At 42.5% G+C, this 26501-nt stretch overlaps 1 protein-coding gene across 10 annotated transcripts in view; it reads right to left on the reverse strand.

Annotated features, from left to right (window-relative positions):
- Positions 1-26501, reverse strand: part of TCF7L2 (transcription factor 7-like 2 (T-cell specific, HMG-box)) — a 237454-nt gene that overhangs the window by 120555 nt on the left and 90398 nt on the right. For 9 of the 10 annotated variants that reach the window (XM_006879930.1, XM_006879926.1, XM_006879927.1 and 6 more), the window contains exon 5: positions 22025-22126. The exons of the other annotated variant lie outside the window; for it this stretch is intronic. In XM_006879930.1, the coding sequence (XP_006879992.1) occupies positions 22025-22126 (102 nt within the window). The remainder of the gene's footprint in view (positions 1-22024; positions 22127-26501) is intronic. 10 annotated transcript variants of the gene reach the window in all.

Consider the following 26501-nt stretch of genomic DNA (forward strand, 5'->3'; position numbering starts at 1 on the left):
GTGACATAAGAACCAGAAACATCACTAAAAGCCACCATCGTAGAAGTGGACACACAACAGACTCAAGGACAGCTAAAATTCAAATGCAATGCTGAGTAGCAAAAGCAAGCAGAATTCATATGAACATTAAATCACCTACCTCAAATTTCAAACCACTCACCAGGAGTGGCCCTCACTTCCTAAACAACATGCCTCCAGAAACTCTATGAACTCTGCTAAACGTTGATAGTTGTAGAGAGGCTTCAGGCCTTTTGTTCATAGGGTCACTATGAGTTGAGCTCTACTTGAAGGCAATCAACAATAACAACATTGCTCATAATTTTAAAAAGCTCCCTGCCCTGGAGACAGTTTGACTCATAATGACCCTCTACTGAGTTTCCAATCTTTAAAGGAGGATATCGCCCTTCTTTCTCCCCAAGAAGTACCTGGAAGATTCAAACTCTCAACCTCACATTAACAGCCTAACATGTTATGCACTATACTACCGGGCTTCTATTAAAATATTTTAAAATCCTCAAACTCATTGCCATCGAGTTGGAACCGACTCATAGCTGACCCTCCAGTGGGTTTTCTGAGGCTGTGAATCACATAGGTGGAAATAGCCCATCACTAGAGCTCATAATGGTTTAGAACCATCAAAAAAGTGTCGCCTTCAAGTTAGCCATGCAACTCTTCATGGAATATGCCACCATTAAAATATAGTGCATATATGCAGGAGCAACGATTTTGTAAATTACTACCTAATTTGGGAGTGACTGGAGAGCATTATGCTAAGTGAACTAAGTCAGTCCTATAAGGACAAATACTGTGTAAGACCATTACTGTAGAACGTGTATGAGGATCCAAGGAGGAGAGGGGGAGCAGAGGGGTGAGGATGGGTGGGCAGGAGGGGTGGGGTGGAAAGGGTTAATCATAGAGTGGGTGGAGGGAGGGGTGGGTAAAGGAAATGGGAAAGCTCTGGTGTGAAAAACAATGTACATGAACTTTGTAAATAAACCAGTATAAAATTTAAAAAAAAAAATATTTCAATAAAAGTATTCACTTGTAAGAAATTAAAATTATATAGTGCATATAAATATATATGTATATTGCTCCTGAATCTGTCAATTCCGATTTATAAACTGTGTTACAGAGCAGAATGTTGCCAATCTTTTTGTATTTACGAATTTTTAAAAGACATACACAGCAAGCCATACCACCTGCCATCACCAGCAAACAGAACAACCAGATCATCTGACCGTCTCAACACTCACCCGTTCAAGGAGAGCTCACCTTGAACCTCCCTCACCAAAGTTGCCCAAGAGAAAAACACTCTAAGAGGAATTGCCCACCAGCCTTTGAGAACACCCAACACTTACAACCCCTAAGTTATACAAAACATATGTTAGATACTTAATGCAGCACTAAATTATTGATTCGTAGAGAAAAGCAATTCACAGAATATAACTTACCAACCAGATTTGTCATTTACCCACAAGTTTGCATGCCCACACCCACACTGAGTCACTCAGACCAAAAGCCAAACCCACCGTCGAGGCCTTGACTTTGACTCATAGTAACCCTGTAGACAACTGCCCCAGAGGATTTCCAAGGTTGGAAGCTTGATAGAAGCAGGTTGTCAGGTCTTTCTCCCCCAGGCTGGCTAATGGATCTGGTTAGCCGGAAAGTGTTTTAATCACTTAAAGCACTACAAGGACTTCTTACGCTGGGTCATGTCGTTGCTAGATGTCATCACATACAATATGACTCACAGCAACCCTATGAACAACAGAACTCTGTTCTATCCTGTGCCATCATCATCATCATTTGTGACACCCTTGAACCCTCTGCTACAGTCACTGTGTTAATATATCTAATCGGCGGCCTTCTTTTTTTTTCTTTTCTTTTTCCCTAACTCTCCACGTTTCGAAGCATGGTGGCCCTCTCCAAGAAGCAGTCTTTCCAAGAAACATGCCCAAAGTATGTGGGACGAAGCTTTGTCACCTTTGCCTCCAAGGAGCACTCTGGCTGCACTCTCTCTAAGACGTTATCTGTTTGCTCTTTTGGCCGTCCATGGGATATTCAGCCTTCTCCTCTAACACCCCAGCTCAAAGGCAAGGCATCCTTCTGTCCTCCTTATTCACTGTCAAATCCTATGACACTGGGTCACAGGAAGTGTAACTGTGTTCAATGGAAGGCATATCCTGATGCAAATTTCCCTCTGTTGCTATTTTTCTTCTTCTATGAGTTCTTATCTTTTCCTCCGAGAAATGTGTTTTCTGCCTACTACATATCTAGTCCACCTAAGTACAGAGTCTCATCTGCTCCATGGCCACTCAGACCAGTACAAAGGAAAGACAGATCAGGAAGTAAAAAATGCTGGAAAGGGTATGGAGAGGTGGGGAACTCCACTCACACACTGCTGATGGGGTCTGTGAAATGGTACTGCTATTTACTATGGTGGGCAAACAGTATGGTGAGAGAGAGAGAGATCATATGATCCCATGATCCCACGATCCAATTATTAGGTACACACACACACACAGGAAATTAAAAACTCTGATACAGATACACGCACATTCATGTTCATCAGTTTACCACTCACAGTTGCAAAAACTATGAAAATAACCCAAGTACCTACAAAGGACAGAATGATTAAACTAATGATAGCACATGTACACAACTGAACACTAAGAAAGTTTCAAGAATAACAATGAATTAGGGGAGTTCTGGTGGCCTAGTTGCAAGAAGCTGTACCACAATCCCATAGATATGTGCTTCGAATCCACCAGATGCTTGGACAAAGAAGGAGGGGCAATCTCCTCCGGTACCAGTCAGATCTGATTTTTATAAAATAAAAATTTAAAAAAATAATAACAATGAATCAGGGAAAATAAACCCAACAACACACAAAACTTCACAAATGAATGAACATGGAGGACATTATGCTGAGTGAAAGAAGACCGTCACAAAAGTATAAATATTCTATGAGACCACTATTATAAACAGTCCAGAAAAGGTTTACACACAGAAAAAACCATTCCCGGGAGGTTATCAGGCGTGTAGATGGCAGAATCAATCACTGATAAATAGTAGATAGGCACTGTTGTTACTGTTGTGTACCATCAAGTCAGAACTGACTCATAGCTCAGGTTTTCAGAGGCAGTTAATCTCACAGGAGGAGACTGCCCATCTTTCTCCCCCAGAGCACCTGGTGGCCTCGAACAGCATGTCTTCAGGGTTGCAGCACAGCTTGGGTGAAAATCAATATATAATAAGGGAGACATCAGCATTAACATGATCAACTTAAAGGAAGTACCCTGGGAGGTGTGTAAAAGGCAACCACAGTAAATACTATTACACATATAATCCTACAGCAACAAATGAGAATTCACTAGTAGATGCATACGAAGTACATAAATTGAAGGCATGCACATGGTGCATGGGAACACACCCACATGTGGACATAGGTTTAGCAGGATTATTTCTATATAAGTTATTTGTATGTACTACAAACATATCTGTGTATACAGCGGAGCACACAAAGGGCAAACACCTTGAAGGACTGAGTCAGTGGGCTTAAACTTGGAGGTTCTGGGGACAGGTATGGTCAGTTGGCATAAACACAGTCCATGACAACAATTGGTTACGTCCCACTTAAAAGTAACCAGTGGGGACTTTAAAGCTTTCAAGCACTATCTAAGATGCAATCATTGGTCTCTTCCTGCCCCCGCACAAAGAACAATGAAGAAAATGAAAGATTCAAAGACCAATTAGTCCAAAGGATCAATGAATCCCATAGGCTCCACCAACCCACTGATCGTGGGATCACAAGAGAAGATCCTAGTCAGACTAAGGCCAAAATGTAGAACAAAATCAGAATCATACACAAGACCAGACTTCTCAGGAACTCCTGAAGTTACGGCGCTTAGTCACCCTTCACGTCCGGAACCAAATCTACCCCAGATCACCTTTCAGCCGGTCAACAGACAAAACTATAATGTGAACAATTACACCCATGAAAAAGTGCTTCTCGGGGCAGCATTTGTCCAAAAACAAAGGTGAAAATGAAGGAAAGAAGAACAAATGGGATACAGCACTCGGAAAATGTGAAGAGTACTGTTGTCTGACAGAAGGGCAGCCACCATCACAAACAACAGGTGTAACAGTTGCTGAATGAGTAACTGCTCTGCTCTGCGAACATTCACCCAAACCGTAACAAAAGGCAAAGGGGACAGACAGGCATGAAAGGCACGAGCTGTTCCGGGGCAGCCTGTCTCGAGCCAGCCTTGCCTGGCTGTGTGAGGGTTCCTGACGGAGGTGGAGTAACAGCGGTGACTGAGGACCGACCCAGGCTCTAAAGCCAGATTCTGTGAGTTCAATCCCAGCCTGCGACCTGGCTGTGTGACCCTGGGCAGAGCATTCCACCTCCGTGCTTCTGTTTCCTCATCTGTTAAATGGGATCATGCTGGTGAGTGTCTAGTCAGCCCCTAATTGAGAGGAGATTTCACACCTGTGCCTTGCCCCCTCTCCATGACAGAGGATAAAGGGAACCTCTGTGGTGCAGACTTCTGATTGGCTGATGTCAGATAATAAATAGCCAGGTCTTCCTTCCTAGCTGAGTATGGAAATTCCATTAAATGTCACAGCAATAGGGAACCTCCACTGACAGAATGGGGATGACTACACAGGGAATGCAGCAGCCAGGAACCACACCAGGTCTCCCACACAGGCATCTAGAATCCTACTCCCGTGACACCACCGTGCTGAACGTAGCAATCATGTCAGAGACTTAAGCTTTACCTAGAAATACCCAGTATCGCCATGATCTTGAACCCAGCCCTATTTCTCAATGTATTAGTTTCTGAACCATTTAAATGTGAGTCTAGCACCATGAGACCTCAGAATTCCCTTTGTACATGCATGTCCTGGGATTAAAACTAATACTGAAAGAAGTATCAGAAACACAGAAGCTCACACAGGAAAACCCAGAGCTCAAGTCCGTATTTGCAAGTCCTTTTGGAACTGAAGCTCTGGGACAGAGGAAGACAGAAAGCTCTGGCGCATTCTCCCCTCTTTGGTGCCTGTTCTGACCACTGGCATCACACATCTTATACCCAAAAAAAGGATTCTGACAATCTCTATCTTTGGTTCATAACCAATGCATTCCACTGTGCCAATTCAAAACTCTTGGAGGAAACTGACATCGGCATCCAGATACCAGAACACTTATCCAAACCCAGCCCTGCTGCGCTCTGTATGCAGCCCTGGCCACCTTTGGCTCCCCTGCTCGTGTCCCCATGCCAATGGCCCTCCCTCCCTCCCGCTCTGGACAAACGTTCTCTCTATCCACTCATTTATTCCACACAGATGTCCAGTGCTCAAACCTTCGCCAAGCATGTGCTGGTTAGCCCACCATATGCCATTATTGCCTTTCAATACGTTATATTTTCCAATCAAGTTCAGAAAATTAGCCAGAAGATTGTTGGCATGAGTGCTGGGCTTGTATTTCACATCAACTGTGAACTACGATGCGGTAAGACCTACAAATCAGGATGAGATTCATCACGGGTATGCACTAAAAACCTATCAAACTAGAGAAATAAGGATTTGGTTCATTTATTTTAAAAGAAAAGTCTACATTTCCAAATTCAACATTTGGATAACATTAATGCTATTACCCTCTTTGGATATATCTTGGTTATTTATTATGCATATTTTCACTGTAAAGTGGGAAGAAATGGACGTCAGTCTTGAAAACAAGTTTTTCCAGGGTAACTGTGTACACTGTAAATATTCACATATGTGGTTCACAAAAGCACTCCCAGGCCATGTTCTGCAGGACATCAACCAGGTCGGGCAAGGGGACATTTGCAGGGCAAGGGCCACACCTGCTCCAGATCTGGACACATCTTTATCGCTGGCTTAACAGAAACCATGAAATATGTTCTTTCCCCCGGCCCCCCATCACTTTGTCTGCATTATGATTTTAAAATGGATAATACAGTAAGTACTTGGTTGACCAGTTGCTGTTGTTGTTATTTGCCATCGAGTTGCTTGCAACTCATTGCGACCCTATGTACAAGAGCCCTAAACGCTGCTCTGCCCTGCGCCAACCTCACCGTCTTGGACACACTCATTCCCACCACCCCAAACAGAATCGATCCATCTCATCGAGGGTCTTCCTCTCCTGCGCGTCCCTCCACTCTCCCAAACATGATGTCCCTCTCCAAGGACCAGTCCCTCCTTGCAACATGCCCAAAGTATGTCAGATGACGCTTCAGAATCCTTGACTCCAAGGAGCATTCCAGCTTCACCTTCTCCAGGGCAAACCTGTTTGTTCTCCTAGCAGTCCATGGTATATTCAACACTCTTCTCCAGCACCACAGCTCAAAAGCATCAATTCTTTTTCTATCATCCCTATTCACCGTCCAACTCTCCAAGGCATAGCATGTAATTGCAAAGACTATAGCCTGGATTACCAGTACTTTTTTTAAAAAAATACAAAACAAAACAAACAAACAAACAAATCCACCATTTTATTGTGAAATGGGTGAAAGTTTACAGAGCAAATAGGATTTTCTTTCGACAGTTCATATACATTTTGTCTCACCACATTGTCTGAAATCCCCAAATGTAACATCTTTCATTACAATTATACATCATAACATCTTAACCAGAATTTGATGTAGTCCAATAAGGGAATCAATTTCAGGTACTTTGCTAAAAAAAAAAAAAAGGACTGACCAGTAGCCACAAACCCTCTCCTGTGTTAGCTATCTCATTCTCCCACTCCTGGTATGTGTTCCTTCATCAGGGCATCTTCCCTGAGAGCTTTCAAGAGATAACAAAGTCTAAGAACTTTGCAATGAGTTGTTCCAAGCAGATACTACCCACCCGAGGGTCTAAGTGGACCACACGAACATTATATTCTGCTCAAAGTTCATGAGCCTTTCCAACAGTTTATGTGTATTTGAAAAGAAGATAGAAAAATTCATCAAACTATAAAATTCTGTCAACTTCCTAAACAACATGCCTCCAGAAACTCTTAAGAACTTTGATAAATGTTGATAGTTAGAGAAAGGCTTCAGGCCTTTTGTTCATAGGGTCACTAGGAGTCGTGCTCAATTTGAAGGCAGTCAACAACAAAACAACTATCAATAAGGCAAACAAAAATCAACATCTAGATACTGTTTGCCACCAACTGACCCACCATAAGAAAATAAGGCTTCCAAAATAATGCAAATCAGTGTTAGTAAACAGAAAAGGTCTCATGTATGTGAGTTATAAGCTAAGGCTATCACATTTTTCCACCCAGAGGCCCAAAATACTATTGTTGTTATTGTTGTTACTACTTGAATACTACTCGTTGCCTGGTCATTCCTCAGTTGTCCAAAAGAGGACATGTAAGAGCACTGCAGGGTGAAAACAAGCATGTAAAATTAAAGTCAGAAGAAAAAAACTCTGAGAAACTAATATATGAAAACAAGAATCTCATAAAAATACCTAAAGTTCATTTTCCAGATTCCCCATGACCACAGAAGCGAATCCTGGCAATTCCTTTATTCACACAAGCCTCTCTCTAGTAAACAAAGTGCTTGTGCGAGAAGATCATGGATAGTTTATCTCGCTCCTAAAGCAACTCTCACAGGAGCCTTTATTGACCTGTCCTTAAAGACGGAACCACTCACATAGTTCACTTCTGACACCACTGGACCATTAACTCATGTGCCAGCATCTTTAAGCCATAAACGTGCGTGTGTCCACACGCGAGTGTGTTAAGTGTATATGTATGTATGTATGTATGTATGTATGTATAAAAACAAAACAAAAGGGGGGGAAAAGTCTTGTTATAAACCTTTTGCAAGTAACCAAAAACTCATTTCAAACTAGGTTAAGCGACAGGCTTCCTACTAGCTAAGTCCCTATCGGAACTGGCTACAGAGAATCAAATGACACTATTAAAGTTCTCTCCCATCACATCCATTCTAATCCTCTGTAGACTTATGTCCTTCTTCATCCAGTGAAGGGTGTGTGTGTGTGTGTGTGTGTGTGTTCAGAGGCAGTTGCAAAAAAGCCATAGATTTAGAGCCTCTCTTCCCAGTGAAGTCTCAGAAAGGCGTCTTTGATTATATAATGCCTGTACCTTGACCAGTAACTATGGGAAGGGAGCATCAGCCTGGGTCATGTCTGAAAGAACCAAGTGAAATAAAGGAAAGGTAGTCTCCCATTGATAAGGGCGAGCAGAGATACCATAACAAGAACAGTAAGTGGTGTAAAGACGGCTGTCACCTTCTGAATGCAACTCCGCTGTTAACATCTGACTTCTGCTACTGAGTGCTGGGCACATGGGTGTTATCCTCAATACCTGAAAACAATTTCTTCACTTAAAGCGTAACGTACAACAATCAAGAGGTCTGTCTGGGGAAGTAAAGAGAAAGTGGGTTGAGGAAGAAAAGAAGGTGCTTGGCTATATTCTAAAGGCAGAAGAGTCAAATGCACTTCTTTGATGCCTAACAATATTTTCCTTTTGTCACAGCAATTCAAGACTCAAATATTCCTTCATTTGTGGGCTTTGTCTAAAAGGGGTTGCCACCTTGTTCTAAAAATACTATTTTTTTTTTCCTTACGTTTCAATTGAATCATCTCAAAGGTTTGCCCAGAAGCCTTCTGCCCAGCCTTGTTCCTGTTACTGAAATTCTTTTTTTAGATTTTATTTTCTACCTCCACCCATCAAGGCTGGCTTCTGCCTTGAGTTTGAAATGGTTAGAGAAACACAATTCTCCCGGAATCTCATGTGTATCCTTCAGTCTGGCCTAACAACAGGAGTCACAGAAAGAGGGTAAGCCACAGGTGAGCTAAAACTCAGGTGTCGGAATGGGCCCACCACATCCCACCTGGTCTCCAGGGCCCCATGAGATGGGCCAGCCTAAAGCACAGGCTGCCAAGTTCTCCTTCCTTGGCCATTGGGAATACTTATTACTGCTTTACCTTGGCACCTGCGCAACACAGACTTGTCTCTGTGAAAGAAGCAGGTAACCCCTGCCCTCCGAGCAGGAAGGACAAGAGGTTTTTGCCCCAGGGAGCTCGAATATACGTGACCCCCAATTTTATTCAAGACTAATTAAACTGGGTGATGTACTCACTGGCCAGCTCTTCCCACTCTGGATGGAAAACAGATTGCCTCATGCCGTCCAGGCTTCGGAAGGCTTGTCCTCCAGACAGAGGAGGACCAGAAGGTATTCACTTTCAGGGAAAAGCGGGCCATGGATGCAGCACAGGCTAGGAGCTCTTGAGTCCCACTCAGGAGATATCTGGGATATCTACATCTGCCTCATCCTGTCTCACTAGCAAAAATTCAGCAAGTTGGAGCTTTCTCAGTCAATGTGTGTTGTTGTATTGTTGCCACTCCGGCGTCTTCTCTAACTGACGAGGAACTCCAGGATTGGCTGGAGTCACCTAACAGACTTGTACATTCATTACTCTGAACACCTGACTCTCGGGAGTCCATTCTTCAATCAAATAGCAGGAGAAAGTGCCTGTTCATAAATGCTCTGGGCTGCTTGTTCAAAAGATAAAACCTGTCCTCCAGACTCTCAGGAGAGGTGGGGCACGAGCTATCTTCCGTTTCAAAAGGCCATCTCAAATGTGGGAATGAATAAACGAGGAGATTAAACGACAAAGAAAAAGATCAGTTACAAAGGAGGGCAGTCAGAGACCAGTGAGTGAAGAGACAGTGGTCAATTAGATTCCTAAGTTAATGAGAGAGGTCATATCCCACATATATTCCATATAATAAGCACTCACACTGGTTTCTGGTGACACAAATGATTTACGCTTGGAAGATGAGGAGACATGTTGCATTGGGCAAGTCTGCCGTCAGGGACCTCGCCAAATTACTGAGGATCAATGATGTCAGTCTGATGACCAAGGTGGACCTGATTCTTTTCAATCACCTACACATGTGTATCCTTGAGTCTGGCCTAACAAGAGGAGTCACAGAAAGAGGGTAAGCCACAGGTGAGATAAAACTCAATCATCTGAAAGTTGGATAACAAATAAGTAGGACAGAAGTGATGTATTTGAGCGACGGTGTTGGAGAAGAGTGCTAACTATCCCATGAACTGCCCAAAGAATAAAAAAGATTTGTCTTAGAGAAAGTGCAGCCAGAATGCTGCTTGGAGGCAAAGATGACTCCGCTTCATCTCACAGACTTTGGCCACGTTGCTAGGAGAGGCTATTCTTTGAAGAGGGATAGCATTCTTGGAAAGGTGGAAGGTTAGAGAAAGAGGAGAAAGTCCCTCAACCAGTTAAACTGTTGGGGACTGCAACAATGGACTCAAGAATGTCACCCAGAGAGGGTGAGGATGGCACACAGGGTTCAGGTATGTTGTTCACAGGGCTGCTGTGGGTCAGACTCGACTGGATAGCATCTAAAAACACCACTACCTAAAAGGATCAAATCTACCTAGAGGTACAAAAGGGAAAAAAACCATTTGATGACCTATTCCCATAAGATTACAGGCACTGGAATCCCTGGGCAGCACAGGGCCACTGGGACACAGGCAGGGTCACTCTGAGTCAGAATCAACTCAATGGCAAGGGGTCACGCATGTGCTGATGAGACAGGAAGACAGTGTGGGACAGAAGGGAGAAAAAGGATGTGGAAGAATTCAAGGCGTCAGGGCCTAAGCTGCTACTAAGTGCTGCTGATCTCTACTGAGATGCAGAAAAGTGTATTTAAGAGGTTTGGAGGGAGAGACAGACAGAGAAAGAGAGACAGAGACACGAAGGCAGAGAGGGACAGAGAGAGATAGGAATCAAAGGCTCAATTTAGAACAAGCTAATTTCCCTGTTTCTGTGTGATATTCCATTCAAAGGGTTTTCAAAAACCTGTTAATCCAGAAGTGGATGGCCAATCCTTCTCCTTCGTAGGTCTTAATTTAGAAGTTCATCTTTAGTACAGTATCTAGCAGACAAGCATCTTACCGGAAAGAGCAGATGAAAGACATTTCCCCTTAAGATAAAGTCAGAGGCTCCATGCCCCACCCGCTGACACCTCCCTTCTACCACCATCACCATCGCCTCCAATGGCTGTTAAGCAAGGCATCTGAGAGCTGGACAGTGACTAAGGATGAGAGAAGAAACAATGCCTTTGAGTTGTGGTGCTGGAAAACAGATCTGAACATCCACAGACCGCCAAGAGAAGAAACAGATCTATCCTAGAGACAGTAAAGTCAGGTTGCTCTTTGCAAGTCAGAATTATGAGGCTCTATCTCACATACTTAGGGCATGTTGTGAAGAGAGATCAGTCCTTAGAGAAGATTATGCTTCAAGGGGTAGAGGGCCAGCCCAGGAAAGGAAGAACCTGGATGAGATGGTAACTGTAGCAATGGGGGCAGTTGTGTCAGAGACAGTGAGACTGACTGACTCAAGAGAGGGCAGAATTCAGAGCTACTGCTCGTAAATCACTACATTTTCACATCCTTGGACAAAATATAGAACCCCTAGGTGGTTCAAATAATAAACATCTACATCTAGCCACTAAGCAAAACGTTGGATGTTCAAGTTCACTCAAATGTACCTCAGAAAGCCTGGCAAGTTACTTCCAAAATACAGGCATTAAACACTCTACAGATCACAGATTTACTCTAATATAGATGAGCTCATCAGCAACTGTTTCATGTGAAAGACAAACACAAAAAATTACTGGAAGCAGGAGTGGCATCTACTTCCTAAACAACCTGCCTTCAGAAATTATGAACTTTGATAAATGTCGATAGTTGTAGAGGGGCTTCAGGCCTTTTTTTCACAGGGTCATTGAGTCATGCTCGACTCAAAGGCAATCAACAACAACACTTAAATAGACAAAGCATTGTTGTTATGTGCTGTCCAGTTGACCCCAAGTCATAGTGACCCTTTGTACAGCAGCTCTGAATCCTGCTCTACCCTGGGCCAATTTCATCATTCTGACACCCCTACTCTGATGATCCCAGTCACTAAGTGAATCCATCTCATCCAGGGTCTTCCTCTCTTGCATTGTCCCTCCACCATCCCAAGCATGATGATTCCAAGCAAGTCCTTCTCCAAGGACTATTCCCTCCTGGCAACATGCCCAAAGTGTGTGAGATGGAGCTTCAAAATCCTTGCCTCCAAACAGCAGCCTGGTTTCACCCTCTGTAGGATGTAAACTCTCTCCAAGGTCCCTCCCCCACACACTCTGAAAGACAATCCTAAAATGCAACTGTTTTCTCTTTCCATATTAATGTAACAACATAAGTGAAACTCTGGCCCATGAGACACTAGCAAGCTAAACATGAAATAACTTCATACACTCTATGACATCACTGTTCAAATATACCCATTCCCTGTAACAAATAACTGAGTCCTAGATTTCCCAATTTGGCACTCTCTTAAAGTGATCAGTCACCCCCACTCCAGGATTCCTAAGAAACAATCAAGTTCAAACCATGACTGGAGAGCAGTGGAAGCCCTACTGCCTGAACTTCTGGAACTTTTGTATGAACTACGTTCCAGACAAACTTGGCTGTAGCGATTAGACACGCTCTGCTGTGAGCTGGAATGTATACGGGTGAAGTATCAGGTTACTGGCAAACCATGCCCACAGTCACAATTTAAAAGTGTATTTCCCCAAAACATGCTACCCTATCAGGTAGAAACTAGGGAGACGTGTACGAGATGTGTCTGAGAAGATTCTCAACACTCTATGGCAATGATGAATTCTCATCCATTCCAAACTAAATCAACTCCAGTCCCTCACCAGAAGTTGGTTTTCTGCTAAATTAACAAGGTACCACAGTAGGAAGGGAGAAAGCCACATGCCAAGAACTAAACTATAGGGCTCCTTGGCTTTGAGATACTTACAATCTGTTTGGGGACACAAATCCCACACATAGAATTAATCAGCAGGACAAGACAAAGCAAGCAGGGCAGGATGGGTGCCAAATGAACACTTTTGTTTTATTTACTGGAAAGATAAACATAGTCAAAACCATGAGCTTAGTGCTAAGTAGATCCATGTTAATTTAAAACAGGCTCCCACGCTTGGTGAAGGGAGCAGGTGCTGAAACAAAAACAACCTTCCAAAGAACTGAATCAATCTGGTCCCTCAAGATACCAAGGAGACCTCGGCTGTCCAGTTAGATCGAGGAAGTCTCCAGGACAGGCACAAAGCACCCAGGGCACCCAGCACCGTCACGATCTTGCACCAAAGGAGCGAATGCCCTGGGTACTGCCAGTATCTTCCTAACCTATTTTAGGAGGGAATCCACCACCACCACCACTCCAGTAATCTTATAAACAGTGGAACAAAGATCAGGAAACACTAGCTGAGAACTGCCCGAGACTATTCTCCCAACACAAAAGGACGCAGCTCTTGAGAAAGGCACCGGAGCTGAGGTGAGGCTGCCAGCCTCCCCACATTTATACGGGCTGATCTTAAACATAGCATCGCCTGGCATCTCTTCAAAATGGGTATGTTCTCGCAGAAGCATAATCCCACGTCACACTCCTGACCAAAGTCACACACTGCTTCAAATACATCATCTCTCTGCCCAACAACATGGCATTTAAACAGACAGTGCAACTAAACAAGAACTCTACAATTATTTGAGGGGTTCCGTACACTTCCCCAAACTCAACAAACCTAACTGACAACAACCTTCTGGTACAGAGTGGAACTGTCCAGAGAGTTTTCAAACCTGGGGGCTTAGCAGACGGCTTCATTTTTCTTCCCAGAGAGTAGCTGGTAGATTCTAATCACCAACTATTCAGCTCAACTGCTAAAATAACTCTAAATGTGCGTACTGATCAGATGCAGAGGGTTAAAGCATACCTAAAGTATATAAGAATTAATTACACTCTGAGTTATCTAAAATTAATATACACAAATATGTAAAACAATAGTGATGTTTGTCAAGGTACAGATCCATCAACCCACTGGGAAAAGGAGCGTGAGCATGGCTGTTCAACATAAATAATGGAACCCACATCACTGAAATGTACACATAGACACACTCTTGGTTTGCTCTAAGCTCTGCTCTGCATATTCTCGGCACAATCAGAATGAATCATTTTATCACATCCTATTAGTGAAACAAATGTCTGCCTGTTCTGGGGGTCAAAGTTCATGGAGAAGATGACTTGGATGGGGTGCGGTTAGGTTTTTTGGGGGGGATGAGGTACAATATAGAAACACTTCTGCAGGGAAGGTTGACATTTTTCTTATATTCAATTCCCCACAGACATGAAAATCATTCCAATCATGTTCAGTTTCACTCTTACACATAGCTGGTAATTGCAAAAATCTAGCTCTTTCTGGGAAACTAAAAAATTAAAAGGAAAAACAAACAAAACCTAACTCTTTGTCCCCTGTTCCTTTTTATTCTAAGGAATCTATCGTAAGTAAGTAAAAAGAAGGGGGGGGGACTAAAATCTAGGTGCAGAGAGGTTCATCATAGGACTATTTAGACTAGCAGAAACAAAAGGAGATCATATATTTGATGACATGGCATTAATAAATTGGACTGATTTATGTGGTCATTAAAAATCTTTAAGAATTTTAATGACATGGAAAAACACTTATTAACTATAGGAATTTTCATTTTCAATTAATCAAGGCTAGAAATATGCTATGAACTCAACTGCATTAAAAATAAACATGAATATCAGAGTGAAAAGTCCAGAAAATAATATACCAAATTAAAAGCAATGTAATCTCAAAACTAAGCAGATTACAGTCTATTTTTCAAAACTGTTGACAAAGATTATTAATTTCATTAAGGAGGGAAACTACAGATAAAAATTAATTTCTCCTACTTTCTGGGCATGCCATTTCTTAAGAAAAATAAGCAAGTTTTGTGATCATGCTATGTCTTTATCATTAAAGATCTGAATTTCAACTGAAGATAATTTTGAAGAGAGGGCGTGGGTGTGAGATAGAAAACAGCTATTTTCAAATATTCGAGACATGTAATTTGAGGCATGAATAGAGTTGAAGAGCAAAACTCAAAATTAAGGAATGGGTGTTTCTGGGAAAAGACTACACCACAACACAAAGGCAGAATTTTACTAAGAGCCCACCTTGTGCCACAAGAAAACAGTCTATATCTTGACAGGGTCTCCTATTTTTGGAAGTATTTCAAAGCAGCAGAGACAACAGACAACCAATAGTTGTGATTCAACTACAGAAGGAAGGACACCAGGGGAAGATAACATGTGACTTTAAGGCCATGACTTTCTGTGATTCTAACATGAAGGGGATAGAACTGCTATTACACAATCCGTGATGAAGTATTCTTCTATCACTATGGCGGTCAACTGTCAAACTGTGAGCTCAAGCCTCAAAGAACTTCAGGATTCTTCACCATAGGGTAAGTTCTGGGAAGAAGGATGCTTTGGACTTCTGGCCCAATTTATACCTCCCTTCAGAGTGCTACTCATCATATGATATACCTGTAGCTTTCCTTATGAAAACACTCCTATTTTTACAGTGCCTATGAGCTTGCTTGATACCCTTACACAAAACACACACCCATCTGTAAAATGGGAACGTTCTGACTTTATGAAGCACACAGTAAGCATTCTAAAAACGCTGAGTCACAATGGGAGGTATGTCGCAGAGAGTGTGGGAAAACTTGCAAAAATCAGTATAGGTTTACACCCTCACATCGCCCCAAAACAACATATTTGCCTTTTCTACATAAGTTTTTTCATATATTTACATCCAGACATAAAATTAACACCCAAAAACCAAATTCTGAAAGCAACATTCTGACCCACTCCAACAAGACTGCAGGGGTTCCCTGAGTCCTGCCCCTCTGCCCTGAGTGTCTGCTCCTCCTCAGTGCACCCCCAACAGCACTTAGCCCACTGCAAGGGCCCACTGACTGGCCTCTTGACTGTTGCTGCAGCGAGGCTAAGCGGATGGATATTCCGGAGTCAGGCGGTCTTGTTTCACATCCTAACTCCCACACTTGGGACCTCAGGCAAACACTGAACTTCCCTGTACCTAGTTCCTCCTCTGTGAAATGGGGATCAGAAAAGTGCCGACTGCATGGGGTCACTGTGGGGCTCAACAAGTTGACATCTCAGAAGTCCCTAGAATGAAGTAAGGCACCTAAAACGTGCTGCACACGTCTGCTGGTGCTGTCATCCCCCATTCCAGAGTCTATTTTCTCTCCAGACCTAAAACACATCTTTCCACGTCATAAAGCAATCACTGCCTGTTTTCCCTATTAAAGACTGAACCCCTGCTAAACATAAGCCCCCCAAAAAAACAAAACCAAAAAACACCCTACTCCAATTAAAGTTACTAATCTACATTTGGCCTTTTTCACAGTGAGACTGAAAGCAGGAGTGGCATCCACTTCTGAAATGGCTTGCCTCTGGAAACCCTATGAAGCTGGAGAAAGGACGAAGGTGATACAGGTGTCCAGGTCTTTCGTTCATGGGGTCACTATGAGTCACCTACGACTTGATGGCACTGAACAACAACAATCTACATTGAGGACAAGAAAAGGGAGAACTATCTCTCTTAAATGCATTTTAAGCAGATGGTAATGTAATCATCCAGGTCACTCTTAAGTAGCCAAGGAAAGGTTTCAATTGTTCTCACATCCGATTCTTTGGAAGGCCCTAAAACAATCCTCTCAGTCCAACAGGACACCTACCTCTTCTATCCTCGTCCACTCTTCATTCGACTCTCCATTCAGGCAACAGATCACTACCCACCTGCCTTTGAGTCTTCCTTTGTTTCCTCAAGGCATCAGCAACTTCTGCTAATGTTTCCTCCACGCAATTCCTCAAATCTGTTCGCCTTCACCCTTCCCCTCAGTCTGCTACTTATGGTTAACAGCAGAAGCCCACAAGGGTTATGGCTACCTGCCAAACACTTAACCATGGCCCTGCACCTCCCCAACCCTGAGCTTTGCTCCCTTCCTTGCCCTCACAACACTCCCTGCTTCTACTTCTGACTGGAATGTTCTTGGAGGTCCCATCTCCTCACCCAGACATTGAACTCATATTTATTTGGTCTTTCAACTCTCATTGTAAACACGACTTTCTCACAGGGCTGTCTAAGGGGACACATCTAACCCACTCCCACCCCCACCCAACACCAACTTCTCAACTCAAATCAAGACTCTCTGGACGTACTTTCACAGGCCCTGCGTTCCTCCGTGGCTTTTATTACAGCCTCTTCTACACAGACAGGTGGAGACTGCAACCCAGCGCCTCCTGAATACCATGTCCAGCGAACCACCACTGGAGAAGGAATGCTACTGAGGCCACATAACCCATCAAAAGACGCCAGTGCATTGAGTAACGAAGAGAATGTTCTCAGAATAAAATATTTTTGTTATTAATTCTGAGTGGGTTCTCTCAAAGCAGAGGCTCATCATGCTCTTCCTGGTGACTTGAAAAATGCTCCATGCGCACGGCCCGGCTGTGTCTGAAGGCTGCCCGTCCTGCTGCATCTATGCAGAGTTTCGCCCTCTTTCAGCATTTAAGCACTAACAAGAAAAGTCTACCACCACTCTCTGGTGGGCTTTGTTCCTCAGGATTCAGGCCGTTCTCTTTATCTCCCACAACTCGATGCTCATTACACAACAAAACACACAAGACCAAGTCCCACTACAAAATCCACCCCAAGGTAAAATTCCACATCCACTTCAAAAGGAAACCCCCAAGATAAAATTGCAGGAACTTTTGAAGCCTTTTTGCTGCTTTTTTTTAAGATACATACTATACCAAAGTACCGCCATTTTTGGTACAGAATCGGGTTTTTGCTGGGTACAAAGGAAGTTAAATGAAAGTCTTTGTCTAGCAAAGGCACCGGGGGTGGTATCCAGGGAGCAGCTCCTAACCCCACTACTTCCTGGGCTGCTGCAGGCAGGACAGGCAAGACGGATGCAAACACCGCCATGCAGCACAAGCCCGGATAAAAGGAGCAGAGAATGAAACATACACATTTAAAACCACTGGAAAGAAAAACGAGTTAGGTACCTGATTGGGGGAAAAGGGCTAGGAGGGCTGGGGAGAGAGGAGGAGACGGGGGCATGTGGTTTGTGTCTTTTGTGACTTTACCAAGTTGATGAATTTATAAGGAGGGAGAGAATCCTTGGGAGGTACAAACTGCTAATGGGCTCAGACGTTAACAAAAGGTCAGAGCTTCAACTTTGTGCAGACGGCCTAAGAGGAAAGGTCTGACACTTCACCACCAGAAAAGTAGTACCTGAAAACCCTGTGAAGGGTTTATAGCTCCATTATGACCCAGCCCGGGGTGGTCACCCCAGTTGAGCAGACCGGACTACAACTAGCACAGTGAGAAGGTGGGAAGACGTCAAGAATAGACTGAACCACAGGGCAAATTCCCAATTTAGAGCCAGCCAATCAAGATCATATCCTTGGAGACTAATTTCTTCTCTCTCTCTTTAGAACACAGTTTAGAAGCACCTGGATTATATAACAAACAAGAGGCTCTATCCGTTATAGGAACTACATTTGTGAAGCTTATTTTTTAAATATTTTAACTCTATCTTACACATCAACTGTTATTAATGTGGTAAACCAATACCACACAGAAGGGGGGGATCAAATTAGACTAAAATAGTCTACGGAAACATTTTAAATTTCCATATTGAAGATTCTGGGTACTGGAAAAAATTATTTTCTTAGCACACTTAGAAAGAGTTGTAAAATCATAAAATTACTGACACTGAACCCTTCTCTATTTTCAGATTTAAACCTTGGAAATAATTATGCAATAGCTTAGCCTAAAAGTTACAATAAATCCAAGTTTCAGAGAAATTAGGAAGCAATCTTTAGACAATTATTTTGAAACACGTCTGATGAAACTGTGCGATGTGACAAATGTTTTATTTAAAAGCACGAAAAACAAAATGTGAGAAAGAGCTCCAGTGTCTGGAGAAAAGTTAGCCATTCATCAGGGAACCTGAATATGAACCAGACCCTTCTGGCGAGTGTTGGAAGTGTACAAAGACTCAAAGGATGTATCAGCCAGAATTCAGAAATGCTCTCCTTTATAAACACAGACATCGCGTACTTGCCAAGCTGGGTTTAGGAGACACATTATTCTATGACAACTGAGAAGGTAATCATAAATCTGTAGCTCCAAATGCTTGACTCCTCTGCCCCAAAACGAAGCACAGCCAGGTGAATGAAGAAGGCCCAATCTTCCTTTCACCCTACTTTCCTGTCTCCATTGGCTAACTCTCCCCACGCCAGAGTGTCCCTCCTCCCAGACCTTAATCCCAGGTGGAGCGTGCAGAAATGCCCAATCATGAGGCTAACTCAGCCAAAATCACCACTCAGCTGCCACAGGCATGAGACATCTGGCAAACTGGGTTTCCTTCTGCCAAACTTAGGACATTTCTCTTCTTCTCAACTCCCCAGACCCACCCTCCCCTGCCAGGCCACGATCTCTACGCAATGGCCATTCCCCAGAGCAAGGCAGCAAATAACAAAAGATCCTATTACAGTTGCCAGCTGTGGCTCCTTCGGACAAGGGTCTCCATCTCAAAAGGCAGTACGTGCTCCAAAGTGGTTGCTATGGTAAACGGCCTTCTTTGAAATTGCAGAGGGAAATGGAACTCAAGTCCCCTTACTGCTCCCCTGGCCAAAACTTACAATGGCTCTAGGGGGAAAAAATTCATCACCATCATGCCAGATCATTACTTTCTACACAGAAAAATAAGGTCTTCAGAACCAAAATTGTGACAACTGCTCTTGCTGGGACTAGGGGAGGGGAGAGTTAAGTAGATAATGGATAAAGCCCCCACTCCCCCATTGGGGTCAGGCTTATCAGTAGGGGACACCCGAGGAGCCCCACTCCACACCCATGAAGATTTGTCCATTCTGAACCCATTCAGGATCTGTAGCTTCTCTTGACATTCAAAAAAGAAAAGAAGTCCTCTAAAAAATTTTAAATATATTCTTCTCCATCTTCAAATTGCAGGAAAGCCTCATGAAACATTTCCAAAAGCAGGGAAACGACTTCCAAAGCCTGGAACCACATCAGGAGATTCAGGGAAGCAGGAATACAACAGAGAGAGGGGCTACCTCATTTTACCATTAGGACTGCATAACTACCATGCTTTTCCGCGGTCTTTATATATTGTAAAGTCATTTTTAATGTGACAGTCACTTTTCTGAAAGAAGCCTGCATCAGAACTACAAGCCAGCAATTCCTTTACCCCTAAGTCACTCACTGTCCTTGATGATGTTCCAATTCATAGGGAACAAAGCAAAATCAGCCACAAAAAGTTACTTTTGAAACCTAGAAGAAAATATACAAGGTCCCTGAAGGGGCGCTGCGACTGGATCGAGTCCATACTGGAGCTACTCGCTCAGTGTGTGACATTGGGCAATTCACTTGGCAACTCTGGGCCTCAGTTTCCTTTCCTGAGATCAGGTTGGGCCTAGAGGCTTTCATTTCCAGCCCTTAGATCTTAACATTATAGGAAAATATGCAATTTGGGGCATTTCATTTTATCATGGACTTGGGGGGAAGGAAAACATTTCTGGCAAATGTTATCCTTCGTTCTGCTTGCCTCCATCATAAAATATTTTCACGTACAAGAGCTCAACATAGACTTTTACGGACATTAATTATTGTGTTGTTCTGTGAGATATTTATCACGGAACTGTATGTGAGTATATGCATATATTCTCTCTTTGTATCTCAAATTCAATGTTGTTAAGTCAGACTGGCTTACTGCTGACCCGGTAGTGGGTTTCCAAATTGCGTGAAGGGAAATTGCTCGTCTTTCTCCCACAGAGCTGCTGGCGGACTTGAACTGCCAGAGTGCATGGCCATTGGCATAGCAGTGCAACTTCCTACAGACTACGTCACCAGAGCTTCCACACGGATCTATAAGTGCATGTATGTATCAACATATATAAGCTTAATGCTCATAAAGCAGAGGCATAATTAATAAAATTACATACATACTTAGTTATAGTGAGCGACAATATAAGGAGGCAGTTAGCCTGAAATTTGACACATCTTGAAACTTTCATACATAGAAAAATGATTTTGAAATTGTTAAATATTAAATAAAAAACAGACAATATATATTAACAGATTAACATTTTGGTGAGACTTAAATAAAAAATGCATTAATATTTTCATGTTTTGCATAATTCTACCTGTCATAGATTCATTCTAAAAATATCTCCCATGAATTATTCCTAAAGCATGAAGTCCAGCTCATGATACGAACACACAGAAGGGAATGTTCTAATAAGGCTGAACTACCTTCTCAAGAGGTTAATTTATAAATTTCACTTTTGGAGCCCACAGAATCCTAAGAAAGTGCATTAAAAATATATGTAGACACATATTTTATGCTGTAGTTTCCTAGTACTAAAAACAAATGTTTCCTGTACCAAACTCACATGCTTTCAAAGCCATGGGTATACAGATTAAATTTCACGTAAGCCTCTCCAAAGTCATTTCTACTATAGGTTTTTGATCAATCAGCCCAGCCTCCCTCACAAATTCTATGGCTAGAATATTCTTTTCCAATGATATGACGCTAAATGGTAGGGAGACGTTGGCATCTGAAAGCTTCAAACCCAGGACTTCCTTTAAGCACTGGAATCATTTCTCATCCTTACCCTTCCTCTCCTATATCATTTTCAGGGAAGGTTCTGAGTAAGATATTATATGGAGGGGGGTTTTTTTAATTACTTTGACTCCACTTCTAGTTTTCTCCAAAGCATGTGTCTGTGGTCCATTAACTGGGCCCCCTACGCCTAGACTTAATATAGACTGACTATATGGATAAGAAGTGTGGAGAGAAGGTGCCCAGCATTTCTAGGTCAGTGACGCTCTGTAAAGTCCAACTGCAGGAAAAGGAGCCCCTAGCAGATATAAAGCACATCCAAAGAACATTCAAAAATGTTATTTTCACAAGTGACAAGCAAGGTCTGTCATCACCAAAAGATCTTACTCTCCATCTCCCCCAGTCAAGGAAGCAACTGTCATTGCAAAGTTACTTACGACAATGTGTGCCGGGGACGGAGACCGGGCATCCTTGAGGGCTTGTCTACTCTGAAGGCTTCCTGCTTGAACATCAAGCAGTGGCCATTTCATCTGGAGATACTGGACGGAGGGAACAAAATGAAAAAGGAAAACCGTGAGTTCAGGAAAGAAATTGAAAGCTTAAAAACGTACTAATAAGTCCACAATTAAGGTTGCATAGTGGAGTGTACTTGGGGCGGTGGGTTTGTATATCAAAGAAAGACTTTTTCTTATACTTTTCAAAGAGAGGAGCAAACTGGGGCGGGGGGCGGAGGGCAGGGAGAAAAGTGCAACAATGAATGAATGGAAATCCAAAATCTCTGTAAATGTTCATTAAAATTATTAAAATAAATTTTTTTAAAAGTACTAATAACACCAAACAAAAATAGATAGCATGTCAATAGATCCTTCGTGCTCAACGTGTATATATTGAAAACATGTGAGTCATTTCAAATAAAAGTGGTTTCATTCATAGGTCCCTGTCTAGAAAGGAGCAGTGGTGAGGAGACAGGACAAAGAAGGGAAGGGACATGGGTTATTCTAAAATGCAAACAAAAGGGAATCTCAACAACCTATGTCTTAAGGCACCACCAACTTGTAAATACGCACAAATTAACCTCAAACATAAAAGTAAAGATAAAGCCCATTACGCCTATCCCCCTCAGAAAATAAAGGCACAGGCAACAAAGGGAACAACTTCCGCCTAAAGTGATCCATCAGCTTTCAGAGGAACTTCAACACTCAAATGATCTGACCTCCCACATTATTACAGGGAAAAGTAATGTAAAATGGAATGTTCAGTCACTGATATTTAAACAGATACACTAAGTGCTTCTTTGGTTAGAGATATCAACCTCAGTTTCACAAGAAATCTTCAGACAAACAAAACTTGGATACAATGTTAAGGTCTTAATAAGAACATCAGTGTCAGTCTCATGTCTTCCCGAAGCTAGCTAACTAACGCATTGGTTAATGACTGAAGAGTATCTAAGGAGCCTGTTTGATCTTTTCAGAGACACAGAGCAAAGTTAATAGCTGGCTTAATAGCAATTCTACAAGAAATTGTACTCAATAAACATTAATAAAGCCTTGCTTTGTGCACCACTTTCTTGGCAAGCACTATGCAGACAGAAAGATGTGTGTGCTGGGCAGGCGTCTGCCAAGTGAGGGAGGTAACACGCACACAGGTAACTGAAGAGCAGTGAAGTTGCAAAGCTGTGATGGATACGCTGCACCAGGAGAACAAGAATGATGGTTGAGTGGAAGAGACTGATAAAGATCACAGAGGATAGGACTTCATGTCAAAAGAGATCAACTGCAAAGAGCAGTCCAGAAAGAAGAATAGGTATGACACAGAAAGGATACCCACTGGATTCTTCAAAGACACAACATTTTCTGAAAATTAAAACCAAACTCAGTTGTTTCTGAAGCCAGAAGACCTAAGACCATGAAGTCTCTGTCAAAAAGGCAAACATTTTTTCCAGTTAAGATGGTACGGTGGTTAAGTGTTGGGTTGCTGGTGATTCCTTGTTTTGCGCAGTTGGTGGGATTGTAAAATGGTACCACCACTCTGGAAGGCAGTCTGGTGTTTCCTCAAAAAGACGGAACACAGAAATTCTATATGCCCCAGCTATTCCACTGCCTTGAATATACTCCAAGAAAATTAGAACTGAGGCTCAAATGGAGATTTGGACACCAATATTCATAGCATCATTATTTACCATCGCAACAACATGGAAGCAGATCCAAATGTCCAACCACAATCAAATGGATTGAGAAATTACGGTACATTCGTATAATGGAATACTACGTAGCATGCAGGAACAATGATTTTGAAAATTACTGCCTAACTTGGGAGGAACTAGAGAGCATTATGCGAAGTGAACTAACTCAGTCTTATAAGGACAACTACTGTATAAAACCATCATTGTAGAAATAGAAAGTTAACTAGTAAAACATGTATGAGGATCAAAGGGGGGCAGACGGGTGAGGATGGGCAGGGGGTGAGTAATCATAGGGTCACACAATTTGATGGGTGGAGGAAGAAGCGGATAAATGAAATGAGAAAGATTGGTGTACGTACAAAACTATGTATAAGAACTTTGTAAGCAAACCAGCATAAAATAAAAATTTTCTTTAAAGAAACAAAGCGTTGGTGGTTCTTATATACAAACCAATAAAAAATAATTTTAAAAAAATTTTTAGTTGTTTCAAATTCACTAGCTTCTCTGCTGGAAAAAAGACTGCTATGAGAAAAGACTTGGTGATCTGTTCCTATGACTATTACATTCTTGTACCATTAATGTGCATTTACCTCAACAGTTCTATATTCAAATTCTGATCAAAAGGGGGATAAGGCAAAACAAACATTAAATGCTCAAAAGTTTCAGGACCCATGAAGCCTGGATAAATCCTCAAAAGTATTGCATTGGGATAATCTTAACTCAAAAATATCCCCTTGAAGCTTCTTAAAACCAAACAATATTTTATCAAGGGTTGTACAGAATGCTGGTCTTAAGTGTTAAGCTCTTTAAGATCTATCTATACAAGATCACAATAACAACATCAACTAAAAACTTGTAACAGGAAATTTAAGGAGTAGTGAGCTTATGTTAATGGGAGAGGCCCAACATGGAAAAGTAGCATGAGTTCAATGCCACAGAATTATATGTGCAGAAATTGCTGAACTGGTAGTGTATCCTGTAGTATATTTTGTTAAAAACACACCTCCCCCAACTATTAAAAATCAAGCCCAAGCTCCTCTCCTGAAAGAATTATAGTCTAGGAAATCCTACTGGTCAGCTCTACTCTAACTTGGGATTGCTATGAGTTCAAATCAATTCAATGACACAAAACAAACAAACAAAAAGATACATGCAATGTAGGAACAAGTGTCTTCTGAACGTTTACCAAGATGCCTCTCCCAGGGAGGAAACCTGGTTACCAGCTCTAGGTCTCTGCAATCCTCTGAAGGGACCTCATACAGCAGATTCTCTGGCATCTCTAAACCTCCAGTGTTTCATTAGTACATTGAAGGGACTGGCCTACCTGTCTACCTACCTGGCTGGGGTGGGGGTCAAAAGTTGGTTCAGGTACTAAAAGACTTTTAGGTTTCCAGATCCTAAACAACGAATCCTGATGGAAATTCCCATGTTGTTCTGACAACCGAGCCATTTCCAAACACCTTTTTGGGGGACAATACCATCCCTGATTGAGAACCATTGAAACAAAGGTTTCCCTCAACTTTGCAAGATACTCAAGAGGACCATAAGCATCTACTCAGCTCTGGTTCACGTGCCACCAAAAGATACGGCCTAGAGTGGCCATTTCGCTTCCTAGAAGCCAATCAAACAGGACATCCACTAACATTCACCTCTCCATTTTACCTAGCTAACATCTACACTCCGCCCTCATTCAAAGAAGCATTAAGAGTGTTCCACAAATAGACCTGTTGTCTTTAGTGATCCGCAAACCTGATGTGACTACATCCAATACCTGCCCCCACTGACTTGGGAAACAAACGCTCTGTTTCAGGTGACTGACCCCACCCAAGAACTGTCGTATCAATGCAGAGACTTACAACTCCTCCTTCGCATAAAAGCTTCATTGTGTATCATTCCTAATATCTCCTCGGGCTCCCTGCACCACATATTTTTATGAGCCTGAGTTTCAGCACTCAAGCCTACAATATACATAATTTTCAATTATGTTAGGGCAGCCCAGGATCACTGCCTATATAACATTACTGGTTGGAGGAAATGAGGCTCAGCCCCACTGCCCAGAGAGGGCTAACCAAATCCAGATGGTGGCCTGTAAGCTTGGAGAGACTCCTCAGCGATTGTCCCACCCTCTTCTTCCCAATGCAACTTGATGCCACAGAGGCAGGGTCACCACACACCCCTTGTCTGTGAGCCTGCCATCCTAACTAGTATCCTGAATGAGAAGATGTATTCTGCGGGGGAAGGGGGTAAATATTATGTCAAAATTTTTAAAAGGAAGCAATTAGTGTCCTCTAGAAGTGATGGGTTTCCCAGGTTCCTTCATCTCATCCAATTGGTCCTTATTAATTGGGAAAATAAATAAATAAAGGGGAGAAAAAGGAAATTGGGCACTATTACAGCCTAGAGGAAAATCTTTCTCTTCCTGGAGACATTAAGCAGCAGGAAATTCTATTCTGTTGGGTCCTCCAGAAGGAGGGGGCACCTTGGATCTCGGGAAGGCCTGGAACACCACGTGGGCCTGATTTCCCCAACCACTCAACTTTGGTTTTATATCCTTCTTTTTTTTTTTGTGAGGGGGGGTAGAGGGAGTGAGTAGGTGAGTTCCCACCATCCTACTATAAAAGCAACACTGGGCTCCAGCTCTCCGGCTGCTCAATGTGGAAATTATGAATTGCCTACAAAAACATTAAACTTTTCAACAAACTGCAATCAAATGGGGCTGTGGGAATTCCTGC

Source organism: Elephantulus edwardii, unplaced genomic scaffold, assembly GCF_000299155.1.
Source record: "Elephantulus edwardii isolate Elephantulus edwardi_28Jun2011 unplaced genomic scaffold, EleEdw1.0 scaffold00006, whole genome shotgun sequence".
NCBI lineage: Eukaryota > Metazoa > Chordata > Mammalia > Macroscelidea > Macroscelididae > Elephantulus > Elephantulus edwardii.